Raw genomic sequence first — 16542 nt, forward strand, 5'->3', positions numbered from 1 at the left:
ATATATATGCAAGAACTTTATTTATTAGATTATAAATAATTTAAATTTGCATCGAAGTAAGACAGAAATAAAATGTGATAGCGATAAAGATTTTCTTATTTCCTTTCCGTCTTATTTTCTTTATGTAAATTTTAATTTCTCATAATTTAATAAATGAGGTTTAATTAACATTTTTGTACATCAACTTTTATATTATTATTATTAATATTATTTTGTATTATTGTTATTATAATAATTATGTAACTATTATTTTGGTTAAAATCGATCTTTCAAACATATACCATAAATATATTAACTCCTCCACTATAGTGTGTATATATATATATATATATATGTATGTATATATAAAATATAATATAATTTAAATTTTAAAGAAAAGAAAGATAAGAAATTTTATTTACCCGCACAAGATCAGTAAGAAATGATAATCTAAAGGACCAATCGAGTTTGATTTCATCCTGCACTAGTACGTCTTCTAAAGATCCTCTTGAACAATATTCGTAAACAAGGCACGGTCTTGTAGGTTCATTTAAACATCCTATCAGGGGATTCAGATTTTCATGGCGCAGCCCATGGATCTATGATCGGAAATATGATAGAAAGCGTGAAACGCTTTTTCTTTCGCCATGATCTTCTTTTTAAAGTGCAACATTCTACAAGAGAATGCCCTTACCATGGCCAACATATCCATAGTTTTGCTTTTCAGCTCAAAAGTACCTTGAGTTGGCAGTTCTTTTAGTTGTACAAAGTCACCCTGATAAACATAATATATTTAGATTGAAATTAGTTTGTTTTAAAATATATATAATTTTTATATATTTTCAACAGAGAAAATACATAATTCGTAACTGTTATAACCTAAATTTTACAAGTTATGATATAAAAATTATTATCTTTATTTTGGTGATTTTGATTAAACGAATAATAAACATTATAATTGATTATAATTTTTTTAATTACTAATAATCATTATCGATTAGAAAATAAAAATCGTTTTTAGTTTTAAATAATGATAATCATATAAAAAAGATTCATGTTATCAATTTCAATGATTCTTAAGTATCTTAGACAGAATAAGATTTTGAATAATTTTTTCTTATACATATATGCTTGACTTTAATTTTCCATATATAGTATAAATAACATGTGCATACAATCGACGTTTATTTTCTATTTATATACATATGTATCTTAACGAATTAATTAATCAAAAAGATTGTTTTTGACAAATCTGAATAAAATTTATTTATTTACATAATAATTTAAAATCCATCCATTAAAATAATTTAAGATAAATGAATATTTAAAGAAAAATAAAGGAGTGTGTTTGAAGAACATATGAATTGAAGATGAAATTCTTGAAAATTACTATTGAATAATAATAATTATAAGTTGTAATAAAATTGTATTAAAATAGTGTAAATGTCGAATATTGAGAAATTACTTATTTTCATCAAAATCAAATCATAAACAAATAATTTATTTCATAAAATAACAAATAAATAATTTAATTGCAAATACATTAATTTATTTTTTAAAAATATTTATATGAAATACTTCATAAAAATACATTATTTTTTAAATAATCTTAGAAATTAATTTTAAAATAATATAAAGATAAAAATAATATAATAATTTAAAATTTTTCCAAAATTTTTTTATTGATGATTTTAATGGGTTTAAAATATCTCAATTGTAAATATGTGAGAATATTGCAAATTATATATTTATTCAATAATATATAATTAATATAAATATAATTAATACTTATTAATTATATCCTTTGAAATATAAAAATAAAAATAAAAATAATTTGATAAAATATCTAAATATCTTTAGACAATCGAAATTACAATAATGAAAATAACTAAATCAACGAATGTTAAATATATTCATAATAATATTTATAATATAATCCAGTGGATAGATAATAGCTTGCATTATTCTTACTCTTTTCGATGAATTTAAAAATGGATGTATAATGATATTCATGGATACGTATGTATTAATGAAATTCAATGTAAGTAGTAACAAAATCTTAAAAACTAATGCCGAGCATTAGTTGCTGAAAATTTTTATAAGAAAAAGTTATTCAACATTTTTATTTTAATTGTAATATATTTCAAAATCATGAGTGAGATATATTTTTTTCTATATAATTAAAATTATCAAATAATATTAATTATTATTTGATTAATTTTATATTTTTTATTTGATTAAGTAAATAATAAATTAAAGATTAAAAAAAATTATTTTTTTTTAAATTAAAAATTTGTTTCTGAAATAATATTCTGACATAAGTATTAAATATATAATCTGACATAAATATAAACATAATATATAAATATAAATATACAATATTGATAATAATAAAAAAAATATATTATAGTAATTGTGAATAGTGTTAAAGAAAACATTGAAATATTTTGAATAGTGTTAGAAAAAATAATATAAATATTTAAACTTAATAAATATTTAACTGTACATATTAAAATAATTATTTTCATTAAATTCAAATAACCATAGTAAATAATTTATTCAGTGAAATGGAAAATAAATTATTTAATTATAAATCTATTAATTTAATTTCGTATTAAATACTTTATTATTTAAAAATATTTTTCAAATGATTTTAAAAAATACAACGTAGAGTATTGTCATTTAAATTAAAAATTTAATCGTTGCAGTCTCGATATGATTCTATCCTGAGACAATGATCCTATCAAAATGTTATTATCGTTAAAACAATGTTGTATCTTCAGCAAATTTTTTGAATCGAATTTTTTATTTTTATATTTGCAATATCATACCAAAAATCGTGATTATATTATTTATATTATATTTTTATCTAAATAAAATAAGAAAATTATAATTATATGAAAATGTTTTCGTTATTATTCTCAAATCAAAATAAAATATGTCAAAAGTTATCCATTCTTTATTATTATAATTTTACTTAATTTTCGTTATCTATTGTTATAATAATTTATACATTATTATTCATTATTGAATCAACTAAATCAAACATGAATCAAAAATCAAAAATCATGTTAGACTGTGCAATAATTAATGTGAAACATTTTTGATTCAATCATTTCATTATTTTGAGATATATATTTTAATTAAATTTAAATTGTTGTGTGATTACGAAATCAAATTTATAACAAACTTTATAAAAACTTATGTTTTTTGAATTAAATGGAAACTTTTTGTTAATATATATATATATATATAATATATTACATATAATACATTTATTAATATATATAAATATTATATAAAAATATTATATAAAAATATTATAATATCTCTTTTATATTTTTTGTTTTATAAATTTTAATATATTTTTTTATTTATTAAAATTCTACAATTACTTTTATATTATTAATAAATACAATTAATAAAGATGATCATTAATAAAAACATATTATTGAAAATATAGATAAAAATATAGCTAATCAAAAGAATTTTTCATCAAATGTTATTTGGTTACCGATAAATAAAATAAAGTTTGCGTTTTTATTAATTGTTATAATATAATAAAAAAAAATTTCTTTTATCAATGTTAAATATAATTAGTATCATATATCAAATATAATTTTTTTTACTAGTAATATTTCGTTATTGAAATTAATTTTCATCGTCAATAATAGTTATTTATAATTAAAAATAATTTTATTAATAATAATTGTCAATAATTTTATCAATAATTTATCAATAAAGCTTATCAAATAGCAAAAAATTTAAATTATTCATATGTAATAGTTATTTATATTCAGAACAGTTAAAAATTAACATATTTTAATCATCTCATTTTTAAAAAAATTTTTTAAAATTTGATGATAATTTTTTTCCATTTAAATAAAAATTAATTTTAACTAAATTTCATTTTGGAGTATAAAATTTTTTATTTTTTTATTATTTGATTTATATTTGATTTGAAGAAAAGTATTTAATATAAAAAGAAATTTATAAAATTTAAATCATATAATATTATATATCAATATAAATCTAATTTATATTATATTAAATCTAATTATCAAAAGAAAAGTATTTGATATAAAAAGAAACTTATAGAATTCAAATATAAATCTTAATATCAAAATATTATTTATTAAGAGTTATGAGTATTTAAAAGTTAATTTTACTACTTATTTTGATACACATTATATTGGTTTTATATGTAATTAATATATCTAACAAAGCAATGGTTATACATACAAGGCATGTCGTCTGTAGTATTTTTTTTATGGATTTTAAGTTTGAATAATATAAAGGTTTTGTTATGTATTATATAAATGCATAAAATATTTTACAATATATACTCACATTGTATCTTGCGCGAGGATCTTTGAAGAAATTATGACGTGTCAGGTTTCCCGTGCTAGTTCGCAAACATGGTTTCAAAGAAGATACGCTTCCCAATTGAAGTAAATCCGGCTTTTCCACTTCAGGTCCACCAAACTCCTGCAGCTGTTGCAACCAACAGCATAACATTGTTTCGATACCCTCGTCCACCTGTACGAATTTGTTTATTAGTATATTTCATTTAGCTAAAATTTCATTAAAATTTTTTAACTTACTCTTCTCGAATCTACTTGAGGCACTTGAGGAAATACGAAATCCGATGTAGTTAAAATAATCTTGTACGGACCTTTGGACATTCTTTTCTTAAGTAACTTCTTTCTACAAGTTACAAATGTTAATTATTATATGATTTATTACATGATTTATTATTTTGTTATGTATTACAATATTAAAATCTAATATGAAATATCATTTTATATTTTTATGTTTTAAATTTTGTTTAAAAGTCTGTATCTGTTTCAATGAAAATAATTAAAATAATTTACATATTATTAGTGTGTGTTATTTACGAAACATAAATATCTAATAAATTGATTCGTTACCTGATCAATATTGCGATCGATATTGCAAGCACAGTTAGTAACAATGATCCCAAAACGATAGTCACGATATGTACAATATGAAAAGTTGATTCGTCCAAAGTATTCTCTATAAAAAAAAATATTTTCACACATTTATATGATTTAAATAAATCACTCGATGAAAATGTAATACTTCTTAAAATCTTAAAAATAGATCGAATTTAATTTTCGAGTTATTCTCAAAACAATTTTAGATATTATATCGTTGAATTTATATGTATCTATTATATATAATGTATATATCAGTATACGACTATCATTTAGAATAGCTATCCTGTATAATCTTACTGTATAATATTATCCCGTATAACATGTATGAGCTATCGATTTTCTTCTTTATGGATTTCAACAATTTTTTCAAGATTTTATTTATGTGTATATATATTATTTGCAATGGAAAAACTAATTTTTGGTTGTTAAATTTTGTAAAATTTACTATATTTCATCACTTATAAAAGATTAACAAAGTAAAAGTAAATATAATGTATTTCTTGGCTATCATTTAATAAGTTTTACAAAATTCATATTGAAATATTTCTTAGTCATCTTTAATTTTGCATTATTAGTAATTTTTATCGAAATGCATTGATTGATGCATTAAAAAATGATAATTTGATTGATTTGATTAGAATAAGAATTAGTTTGAAAAATCGAAAACATTCATTTAGAGAATATTTATATCATAAAATATCTCTTTATGAAACAATATAAGTTTTATTTAAAACATTTTTCAAAATGATTTATAAAAAGAAATAATTGCATTGAAATTGAATACTCTGTACTAAGATAAAATAAAATATAGGAGTAAATTTTTTTTTATTATTTAGAGCTTTTTTTATTTTAATAGTTACTAAAATAAACTTTATAAATATAAACTTTAAAATTTAAATGTAATCAATCAATTTTTTTAAGATAATTAAGTAGTTAAAACTAATTAAAATTAATTAAACTATCTTTAATTATCATTTTCATTGATTTTATAAGTTTTTGTTTACAAAATTAAAAATAATTTAACTTTTATTTTCAGAAAATATATTATATTCTATACATTCTTTCTATATAGAAATAATTTTAAATGAAAAAATTTATGACATATAATATATATAAAAAAAAATTATCATTTTACAAAAATTCTTTTATATATATATATATATATATATAGGATGTTAATATATTTTTATTACTTTATTAAAATATTTTTATTACTTATTATTACTATTACAATGGATCGATTCTACGGATCAAAACAAACATAAAACTTAATATATAAAAATATCGATTAAGGCTTTATTAAGTTATAAACAATTTATGTTTATGTTTGATAATGCATCTTATTCTATTTTCTTTGTAATTTAATAAATAAACTTCGATCGATTTTTCTATATTAACTTTTTATTTGTTTTGATTTTTTTTATTTAATCTTAAAAGTAACTTCCCAAAAGTATTCTAGAAATATATTTGTTGTTATTTCTATACTCCAAAATGAAATAAAATAATAGCACATCTTATGATTTTAAGTATTTCTCAATATTAATATAATTTAATTAATGATTTTTAAATTTTAAATATATATCCATATGAAATATTCCTTTCTTTTTTAAATAATATAAAAGGATATAAGATACTTTCATTCATTTATCTCCTAAAATAATAGATGATTTTTATGATTAAATTTAGATTCAACACATAAAAATACATGAAAAATCTTTCCAATTTTAAATAAAAATAATTATTGATCTATTTTTTCACACCTTCTAACATCTATCATTTTATGTAAATTATTTTTCTCATAAACTTTAGTAAAATTTAGAAATAGAAAAAAAATATTAACTATATTTGATTTTTTTTTATATTATTAAGAAAGAGATACTTCATATGACACTTCATACTTCATATATATTTAAAATTTGGATCAATTACTTTCAATATCTATTAATCTTTTTTATAATATATTATAATATATATATAATGTATATATATAATATGTATATTATAATATATACATATGTATATTATAATATATTACTAATTATATCAACACAAACATTCAAAATTTCATAGAATGTGCTTTTATTTCGAATTATATTATTCATTCTCTATTTATTATCTATTTGTGATTTACACACACACACACACACACACACACAATATAATTTATTTTGTTATTTTTTTACCTATGCAATCAATAATAGGGATTCCATTCACGTCAAAATTGCACTTTGGGAAATCAGTATCATTTATATTGAGAAATGCTAGAGCGTTTGTAGATAGTTTTCGAACAAATAGTTTTTCACGTCCTTCCACAGCAACCATTATAGGTTTCCAAACATTGATACGCCAATCCAACAAAACGTACGTATAAATCTTATTATTAAATGCATTTATACTGGAATTGTCATTCATTAAGATATTAAGGGTTTCATTTAAACGATCCATTAAAGTTGGTACCACATATCGTTCTATACCTTCAAATACTTTTTCCACATCGTATCTGTGAAAAAATACCATACAGTTTATTATTGATTTTTATTTATGTCGAAGTTTTTATTACGCGAATAAAGAAAAAATAAACTACAGCTATACCTGTAATCGAGAGGCGTTATAGTTAACAATCTCTCTAGGAATGTAGAACTTAAATTTCTTGGCGGGAGAAATCGATTATTTACTTTTGATTTATCACGTAATTGATGAAATTTTTTTTCCCTTTCTTTTTCTTGCATGTTCACCGTTGTGTTGTCATCGTAATCGTTAAAAGTCATTTCGTTGGGCAAGACTTGATTCGAAACAGAGAGATTTGAAGATGATGAAGTTGCAAACGAAACAGATATTGTTGGATCGAAATAAGAAATTGAAGTGTTTTCGATCGGAAGAAAAAGATCGTCGTCCTTCGTATGAATGATTATAGTCATAGAGTTTCGTATGGAATTAAAAGAGTGCTGTACAATATCTATCTCGGAGAGGACACGGGTAATTAATCCATCTTCGTCAGACGTAGGTAGACATAGCACCGTAACTGCATATAGTTAAAAAATACGTTTTAATCGATATATTTTACATTTTATATTTATTTATGGAATACTTGTAAAAATGTGAGACACTTTTGTAAAATGAATAATAAATCCTTGTTCGTTACATTTTAACAATCTCTGCTATGAATTTTCCAAAACTTTTTTTGTTGACGCAGGAAAAACATTGAGTGGAGAAATATGAAAACAGATCGTATAATTAGTTATCTTTTTTGTTGCACATGTCTCGATTTTTGATTCCATTTTGTATTAATCAAGTTCTATTATTCTATCTAAAGTAGAATGAAAGTGCTCAGATGAACGATAATATTGTTCATAGTTTCGCTTTCATGGAGTTTTCAAAATTAAATGTATTAAATGTATAAAACACAAGATTTTTTAGATACAGAAATAACTATTTTTGAATATTAATGTAATGTACATATTGTATATTACATATAATGTAATAATTTTATACACAAATATCGCGTAATGTAACTATATAGTGCATTTATGTCGCATTAAAAAGAAAAATTATATTACTCTTAATTATAAATACTAATTTATTATTTAAGATTTATCACGAACAAGTTATAACAAATGATATTGAGCATTATATGATGCAATATTACACAATATTTCATTTAAAATCATAGATGAATCATTGTATTACATTTACTGTCCACATTTGCCAAAGTCCATAAAAGCAAATCAAAATACATTGCCGTAAGATTTCAGATTGGAAAGTTTGAATTTTTCTATATACAAAAAAATTGAATCAATTTCAATTTCATGAATCTCTAAATTAGTAAATCAATTCATAAATTTTTGTTTTTATCTCACTTATAAAATATTTCTTATTCACATACTGAATATAAATAATAATTAAATATCCATAATATTCACATAAAAAATATCGTACATATCGTAATTTTTTTTATGAATGCATGCTATAAATTTATTGCTTTATTTTTTTGCATTTTTATTTTCGATTCAAATTCACAGAAAAAAAACTATATAAATAAAAATAAAGCAATATGAGCAATTGGAAAAACTGTGAAAATCTAAACTTTTGCATTATGTAATCTATAAATGAATTTAATTTCAAGTATTATTATATTTTATTTTTTTTTTCTAGCCTTTTTTTCTAATGTTCTCGATTTAATTTTTAGCAATGTTATTTCAATAAATTATATTACATTGTGCTACGAAATTAAATTCAGAGTTTGATGAAATAATATATATTCGAATACATGTTTATTTTAAACAACTTTATTTTAAAGTTTTAATGAAAATAAGTTTCATATAAAACTACGTTATATGATAATGATTAAATGATAAGTATTTATCAAGATAATTTTATCCGAAATTAATGAAAATATTATCAATATGCATTAATAACAACATAGAGAAGAAAAGTGCAATGTTTATATAGATTTTCAATCGACGTAATATTTGATGTTAATACAATATGATTAAAATAGAAATATTGAATTTCAATTATTTCTTTTTGATTTAATAATCTTACATTAAAATAAGAAATATTAAATACAAATTCTTGTATAATTGTAAGAATAATTAAAAAAACAAATGTATAAAAAAATATATTTTATTTTATTGATCTTTCTAATTTTGTGTTTTAATTTGTTCTTATAAATTTCAGCAAATAAAATAAGTTAAATATCGTTTAATTCGTGGATTTAAATAAAATTTTGTAAAATATCAAATATCCAGAAATTTGCTATAACTTGTTCATGATAATTTTTGTTCAATAACAAATTATATAATAAACACATATTATACATATAAGTAATATATACAAATACATAGCATATTGTATTAAACTAAAATTCCATTAAGGTTTATTTAAAAGGATATGAATTCATCATCATTTCATTGAAGAGTTCAAAGAGTGCAAATGATAGTGCGATACAGTACTGCCATTCAGTTAAACTGTATCGACATTTCACGTTTACTTTAACGTAAACTTAAAATGTTTACAATTCATTAAATCTTATGAAATATGATATATGAGATATAAATGATGAACTTTTTTTTTTGCTTTGATGTCTAGAATTTATTTTTTTTTCGAAGATGTCTCACATTTTTATAAACATTCTGTATATAGTTTTAAAATAAAGATAGACACTTTAAATTTTGAAATCTTAAAAAGTTTTGAATTCTTGAATTTTCTTGAAAGATAAAATAAATAATAGTTAATATTAATAATTTATATCAATAAAATAAATTATATTAAAATACAGTTTATATTTTGATTTTAAGATCGATCTGTTAATTAACTCTCATCTTAGTAAGCTTGGTATAATATCTTAGTGCAAAATACAAAATGCAATTATTAATTTTTAATTTTTAATCAATTTTTTATTTTATAGAGAATCTGCATGACAATCGATTTTTTAAAAATTATTTACAAGAAACTATTGATACAATTTAATTCTATGTATGTAAATAAATATATTAATTGCGAACTACATAATATATATTTATAGAATATAAATCGTATACTATTGTCCGATGACACACATATGAACAGAATTTAATATAAAATATAAAATCAAAAATTTTTTGTTAATAACTAAAACCGATTATAGTTACGTAAAAAATTGCTGAAAATATTGCAATATATTTTAATGTCATTAAAACTGTTAAGGAAGCTAATCTATTATTATTTTTTTTATTATTAAAAGAGCTATTTTAATTGATATGATTCTACTAATCAATTAATTATAATAGTTTATAAAAAAAATTAATTTTTAAAACATTTTTTTTTAATTTAATCAAAATAATAATTTATGTTACTATTAGTTCATTTATATATTTGAGTTCGAAAAACTTCAAAAATTTATTAAAATTTTAAGTTCTTGACAAAAATAAATAAATATTTAATTGCCTAATTTTGTTAGAAAATAAAAAAAATTTCAAATTCGAATTTAAAAATCAGATTTCGATTTATCTTCGTTTTAAAAATATTTTATTTAAATAAAATCATCATTAGAATCAATTACGATCAATTTTGAAAAAAAAAATTAGGTAGAAAAATAGAAAAGACTCACCTCTACGGGAAACGTTATAAACACTACGAAGAATTTTACGAATTTGTTCAAAAGAAGCTTGATGTGGTAATATTGCGCGTCGTCGTACCACAGCACCGGTATTTTGTAAAGAATTCAAGAGTACTCTCTCGAGACTCATCCACGGTTCGCGATCTGAAACATAGTAGATTTTTTCTATATTCATTTATATTTTTTCATATATTATCATATTTTTAATATTAACAATAACAATAAATAGAAATGAAAATTTACCAGTTCCTATTATCGCTACGGTTTTCCATTGTAAATGTATCAGCATTTCTGTAAGAGCTTTCGCTATCATTGGTAACGATGGAGATAGTCTAACAATTGATGAAAGTTGCTTTTCCTCTAAGTTTCTCTAAAACAACATTTTAATCATGCTACTTAAAAATTTATACACAATTATATATCGAACGAAATTTTATTGTAGTGAAAAAAAAAATAAAAAAAAAATTATTTATTAAAACAGATATTTTTACTGTGCTTTCTCTATTTTTACAGTAAAAAATATTTATTTTAAATGTAAATATTGATAAATATTAATATTAATTCTTAAAACACTTTTAAACCAATCGATTCTAAGAATTAAAATAAATAAAAATTAATATGTAAAAATGCTAACTAAAATTTATTTATTTATTAAGATATAAGTAATTAAAATTTATATTATGTAGCAAGTAATAAAAATAAAATGAAATCATTCAATCTCCCCTATATCATCACATTTTATTCCTGGTTTGTTTCATCTAATATGAACTTAAATTATTCATAATTTAATAATAATAAATAAATTCATTCAATATTTTTATATTAATTTTTGTTTTGGTTTTGATTTTTAGAATCAACGATATTTCACAAATATTAATAGTACTCTATGCAATATCTCATCTAACTTATTAAATTTCTTAAATATCTTATTACTTTTGATAGAAAAAAAAAAATCAGAGAAAATCATTATTTCAAACCAATATTATTATGATAAAATATAAGAAATCTTTTTCACGAGCTCATATTTTTTATTTTCAAGATATTGAATGAATAAAGTCAAAATAAAGTCAAAAATTGATATATAAAAATGTCGGTGGAGGATTATTTATTATAACTAATTTAAGTTATAACTAATTTAAATTTATTAGAAACGAGGCGCAGACAGAGATTACGTGATAATGAAGATACAACTTGTATCTTGTTTTTAATAAAAACTTCAATTGTTTATAATTTAATAAATAAGTTTGACCGACATTTTTTATATTGATTTTTGTTTTGTTTTGATTTTTAAAAATGCTCCATCAATATATTAATAATTACTTATTTTATCAAAATGAACACACTATATCTATATATTATCTTCATTCATAATATAAAAATTGATAAAAATTAGATAAATTAATATAAATAATAAAATAATTATGAGTGAAGAATTAATTTTAAGAAATAAGAATAATTTTAAAATGATGTTAAATAATTAAAATGATTTTAAATATTTATATAAATGTCAATTTATGAAATTTTTTTATGAATTTTTTTGTTATTATCTTAATAATAATCTATGTTATTATGTTAATCTAGTAGAATCTATAGAAATTGATTGCAAATTATTTATTTTAAATATTAATTAAAATAAATTTTTCTTTGTTAATTTATAATTATTTCACTATTTGTAGCAATTGACCAATTATGAATTATGAATTTTTTGTGTTCATAATTAATGCTTAAAATTTGTGTTTAGATCTTAACTATAATGCTATAATTGTTATAATATATAATTGTTAATTGCTATAATAAAAATATGCACTTTAAAAAAAATTCAATATTGATGTTTCTATATTCTTGAAAAAAATATCATATAGTATTTGTTCACTTAAATTAAATAATATTTTTTTTTAATATTTTTTTTTTATATTATAAATAATAAGCAAAATATTTAAAATATATAACGACCCGAAATAAAAATCTCAGTAAAATAAGAATAAGATATTTTCATTTACCAATTTTGTGATAAATTTTTTACAAAAATTTTCTGAATTTAATGTAATTGAATACAATAAATATTTGCAATAATTTTAATTAAATATAATCCATGACATCCAAGTTTCAACAATTATTAGATATTTATCGGATAATGTTTTTTCTTATAGATTTTAAAGATAAATGTTCTTTATTTTATTATATATTTTTTTATTATAAAAAAAATTATAAAAAATTTTCTCAATTCTTTGATATAGAAAGGAAATTAGAAGAAAGGAAATTAGATGTATACAAGAATGTATACAAGAATGTATACAAATAGTATATAATGATTTACTTACCAAAGGGCAAGTCCACGTGAACAATGGCATGTTCCAGAGATGTGCGAGTTTTATGGTAACTTCACACATTGGTGAATCAAGAACAGCTACGAGAGCTTTCGCTCTTTTTTGACCAAGTATGCGTAACAGAGTATCAAGGCCCCAAGTTTTTGTTTCACATGACACTAAGAAAAAGAAAAAACTGATTTTTACATTTAATAATTGATAATCAATAATCAGTAAAATTAATGATGGGGCTATATTGCAAATGCGTATTTTCGAACATTGATAAATCAAATTCTAATCTTTTATAAATAAAAAAAAAAAAGAAGCGTAATTTTCATTAGATTCAAATTTAAATAGAATAGATTCTAGTTCAGAAGTGAAAAGAGCATTTCCACTATTAAGTTAAGTTTATTAGTTATTTGAAATTTTATGAAATAAATTTGTACTAAGAGAATTCTATATCTTATTAAAAATACTCTATTCATTTAAAACCAATTGGCTATTTCTGAAAATAATTCTTATATATATACTATACCATATATACCATGTAACTATATATACTAACATAATAACGCTATATCTATCTAATAAAATAATATTGTTTTTAATTTCCTTAGAAATATTCTATGTGCATTTTTATATTTTTTTTATAATTTTATATTATAATATTATTATATTTTTTATAATATTAATTTTCATAATATTATTTTTAAATAGTTATGTAAAGTGAAAAAAAAATCAAAATAAAAATTCTATTTATTCTTCATAATTCTTATATTTTCCTATATTTATAAAAGATCGATCGACAAAATATATCTTTCTATTTCCCTTCATAATTTGATTCCTATAAGATTTAATTAAATTCATTTTTTTATATATGACTATTTATAAATGTAGATTTTTGAAATTCGTAAATTTTTATTTCGAAATAAATTTGTGAAAATCAAATATTATTTCACAAGTAATAAACTATTGTAATATTTCACTATAATAGTAGTATTATATATAATAGTAATATATAGTAAGTATTCGAATTCTGAAATGAATTTCTCGCACAAATTTGATTCAGATTTATAAGCGCATAGTTGAATTTTTTTCTATCGCTAAATAAGACCGATCAACAAATTAACAACTTAAAAATTAAATATACATAGATAAAATATACTTACATGACAAAGGTATTATGGTGATCTGTACGTCAAAACTAAATCGATTAAAGTAGTCTTGTATATTTGCAGTTATATTAGTAGCATTAATCTCATCGTCACAATACTCTCTTAGAAAAAGCATTATTTCTGTTTGGGTTTCATTATAAGTATCCTCAACTATATTTGACAAATAAGAAACACATGGAATTTGTTCGCCGCTTGAAGTAAGCAAACATCCAGACAAGACCATGATCGAGATCCACGACCAAAGCCAGCGAAAAAAGTTCCCGGCCATGGGCCTCTAACTCTATTTATCGTATTTAACCCGTTTAGTTAACTCGTTCACCTTTCTCGTCACCAATTAATCTATTGACCCGTATCTATTCGTCTTCGTACTCGTCTTCTTTTAACATCTTCACTGTGCATACAATAAAACGATCCTTTTTAAAAAAGAGATTTTTCTTTTCTATTACAAAAATATGTATTTATTATGAAGATTATATTACATTTTAACAAAGATTTAAAACAAAAGGAAAAATGTTTATTTTCCAAAATGCATGACAATTATGTTATTCTTATAATTATCTTAATTATAAATAGTGGAGTAAAATTTTTGCATTTATCTTTTTCCCTTTCTTATAATTCTTATAATTCTTATATATATTTTTAACAAGCATTATACGTCGATCCCGATTATTAATAAGATCGTTATATCGAAACGATTGAAAAAAATATAAAAATATAAAAAATTATAAAAATTGTAAACTATATATCAATTATTAATTTCAGATAATCAGATATGCAAGTACGGAATAATTTAATTTTCTTCACACTGCGAAGTAAGTATATCCATTATGAAGTATCGGAACACGCGCGGAAATATTAGTATATATTATACAGGATGTAAGTAGTAACAAATAGAGCGTGCACGATCTTTTCGTACAAAAAAGGTATATTATAATTTAATTACGGTAGATTAATTTGCTGTAAACATTTTCCACCACATTTAATACTTACCGGTGCTAAAAATATTTACAAACAATCTTCTATGGTTGTTGTTATGCATTCCCTATAGGTAAATAATTATTAATGTACAATTCCAAGTTGAACTAACGAAGCAAAATCAATTATCGTATTCCAATACATATTAATGATATTAAAAATAATCGATATCTGCTTGATTTCATAATTGATTTTCGATTAATTTAATAATAATAATAAATTAATTGTAATCGAATATTCATAATTCAATTAGCGATAAAATTAATCTTATATTAATAACGTTTTCATTGAAACTGTATCTCATTAAAAAAAAAAATATATTTTTATCCAAAATTGAATTCATCAAACTAATACCAGATAAGATAACTTAACTTATAAATTGAAATATTACAAGTGGAATTAAAAACACGAATCGTGTACATTTTAAAAGCAAAAGTACGTCAATAAAAGTTTATACTATATGTAATTATAAGATAACATTCGAAATTTCATCTTACCGTTTCTCTTTCCGCGATGAGGAACAACAATGAAACGAATCTCTCTTTTTCTGTTTGCGTATATACCAAAATGGGATGCGTGATTCCGAAAATATTTTAAAAATACGCATATCGTGAACAACCAAGGACTAAGATTACTTATTATATTTCAAAATTCAATAATTTTCGTCACGAGACAAAAACGCGTGTAAGAAAGCTGATTTGTTTCGACCAGAAATCGCAAACGTTTTGGACGGCCCGAACGCCTCGGCGTCCGGTATCGAACTAAGTCAAGTTCCACCCTTCTACACATGCCCGAAGTGACGTTATCATGAGGTAGCAAGAACGTTTGTCCCGGGGAACGAATCCAGCTAGTACGCGAGCCCGCACCATTCCCAATATAAGTTACGCCTCGTTAATGTTCTGATCGGTATTATCCACGTTCAAAATTATAAGAATCAAAAATGAAATTAATCTTATAGAAAAAAACATCTATCACAATCATTGGAAAATGCATTAGAAAAAGATCTAAACTTTTTAATTCGTGATATTAAATACAAAAATATCGGAAAA

At 20.9% G+C, this 16542-nt stretch overlaps 1 protein-coding gene across 8 annotated transcripts in view; it reads right to left on the minus strand.

Moving 5' to 3' along the window:
- The window catches only part of LOC107994294 (retinal guanylyl cyclase 2), a 36516-nt gene extending 20241 nt beyond the window's left edge, over nt 1-16275 (minus strand). For 3 of the 8 annotated variants that reach the window (XM_062073290.1, XM_062073291.1, XM_062073296.1), the window contains exons 1-12: nt 15991-16275; nt 14513-14909; nt 13359-13522; nt 11281-11407; nt 11029-11181; nt 7533-7962; nt 7124-7440; nt 4911-5016; nt 4584-4686; nt 4330-4518; nt 674-754; nt 402-578 (exon numbers count right to left, since the gene is read on the minus strand). In XM_062073290.1, the coding sequence (XP_061929274.1) occupies nt 402-578; nt 674-754; nt 4330-4518; nt 4584-4686; nt 4911-5016; nt 7124-7440; nt 7533-7962; nt 11029-11181; nt 11281-11407; nt 13359-13522; nt 14513-14786 (2121 nt within the window). In that variant the 5' untranslated portion in view covers nt 14787-14909; nt 15991-16275. Of the gene's footprint in view, nt 1-401; nt 579-673; nt 755-4329; nt 4519-4583; nt 4687-4910; nt 5017-7123; nt 7441-7532; nt 7963-11028; nt 11182-11280; nt 11408-13358; nt 13523-14512; nt 14910-15508; nt 15561-15990 lie in introns of all 8 variants that reach the window. The other 5 variants (XM_062073293.1, XM_062073297.1, XM_062073294.1 and 2 more) reach the window with 4 other exon arrangements.
- Between the last annotated feature and the right edge of the window lie 267 nt (nt 16276-16542).

This window comes from Apis cerana, linkage group LG3 (assembly GCF_029169275.1).
Source record: "Apis cerana isolate GH-2021 linkage group LG3, AcerK_1.0, whole genome shotgun sequence".
Classification (NCBI taxonomy): Eukaryota; Metazoa; Arthropoda; class Insecta; order Hymenoptera; family Apidae; genus Apis; species Apis cerana.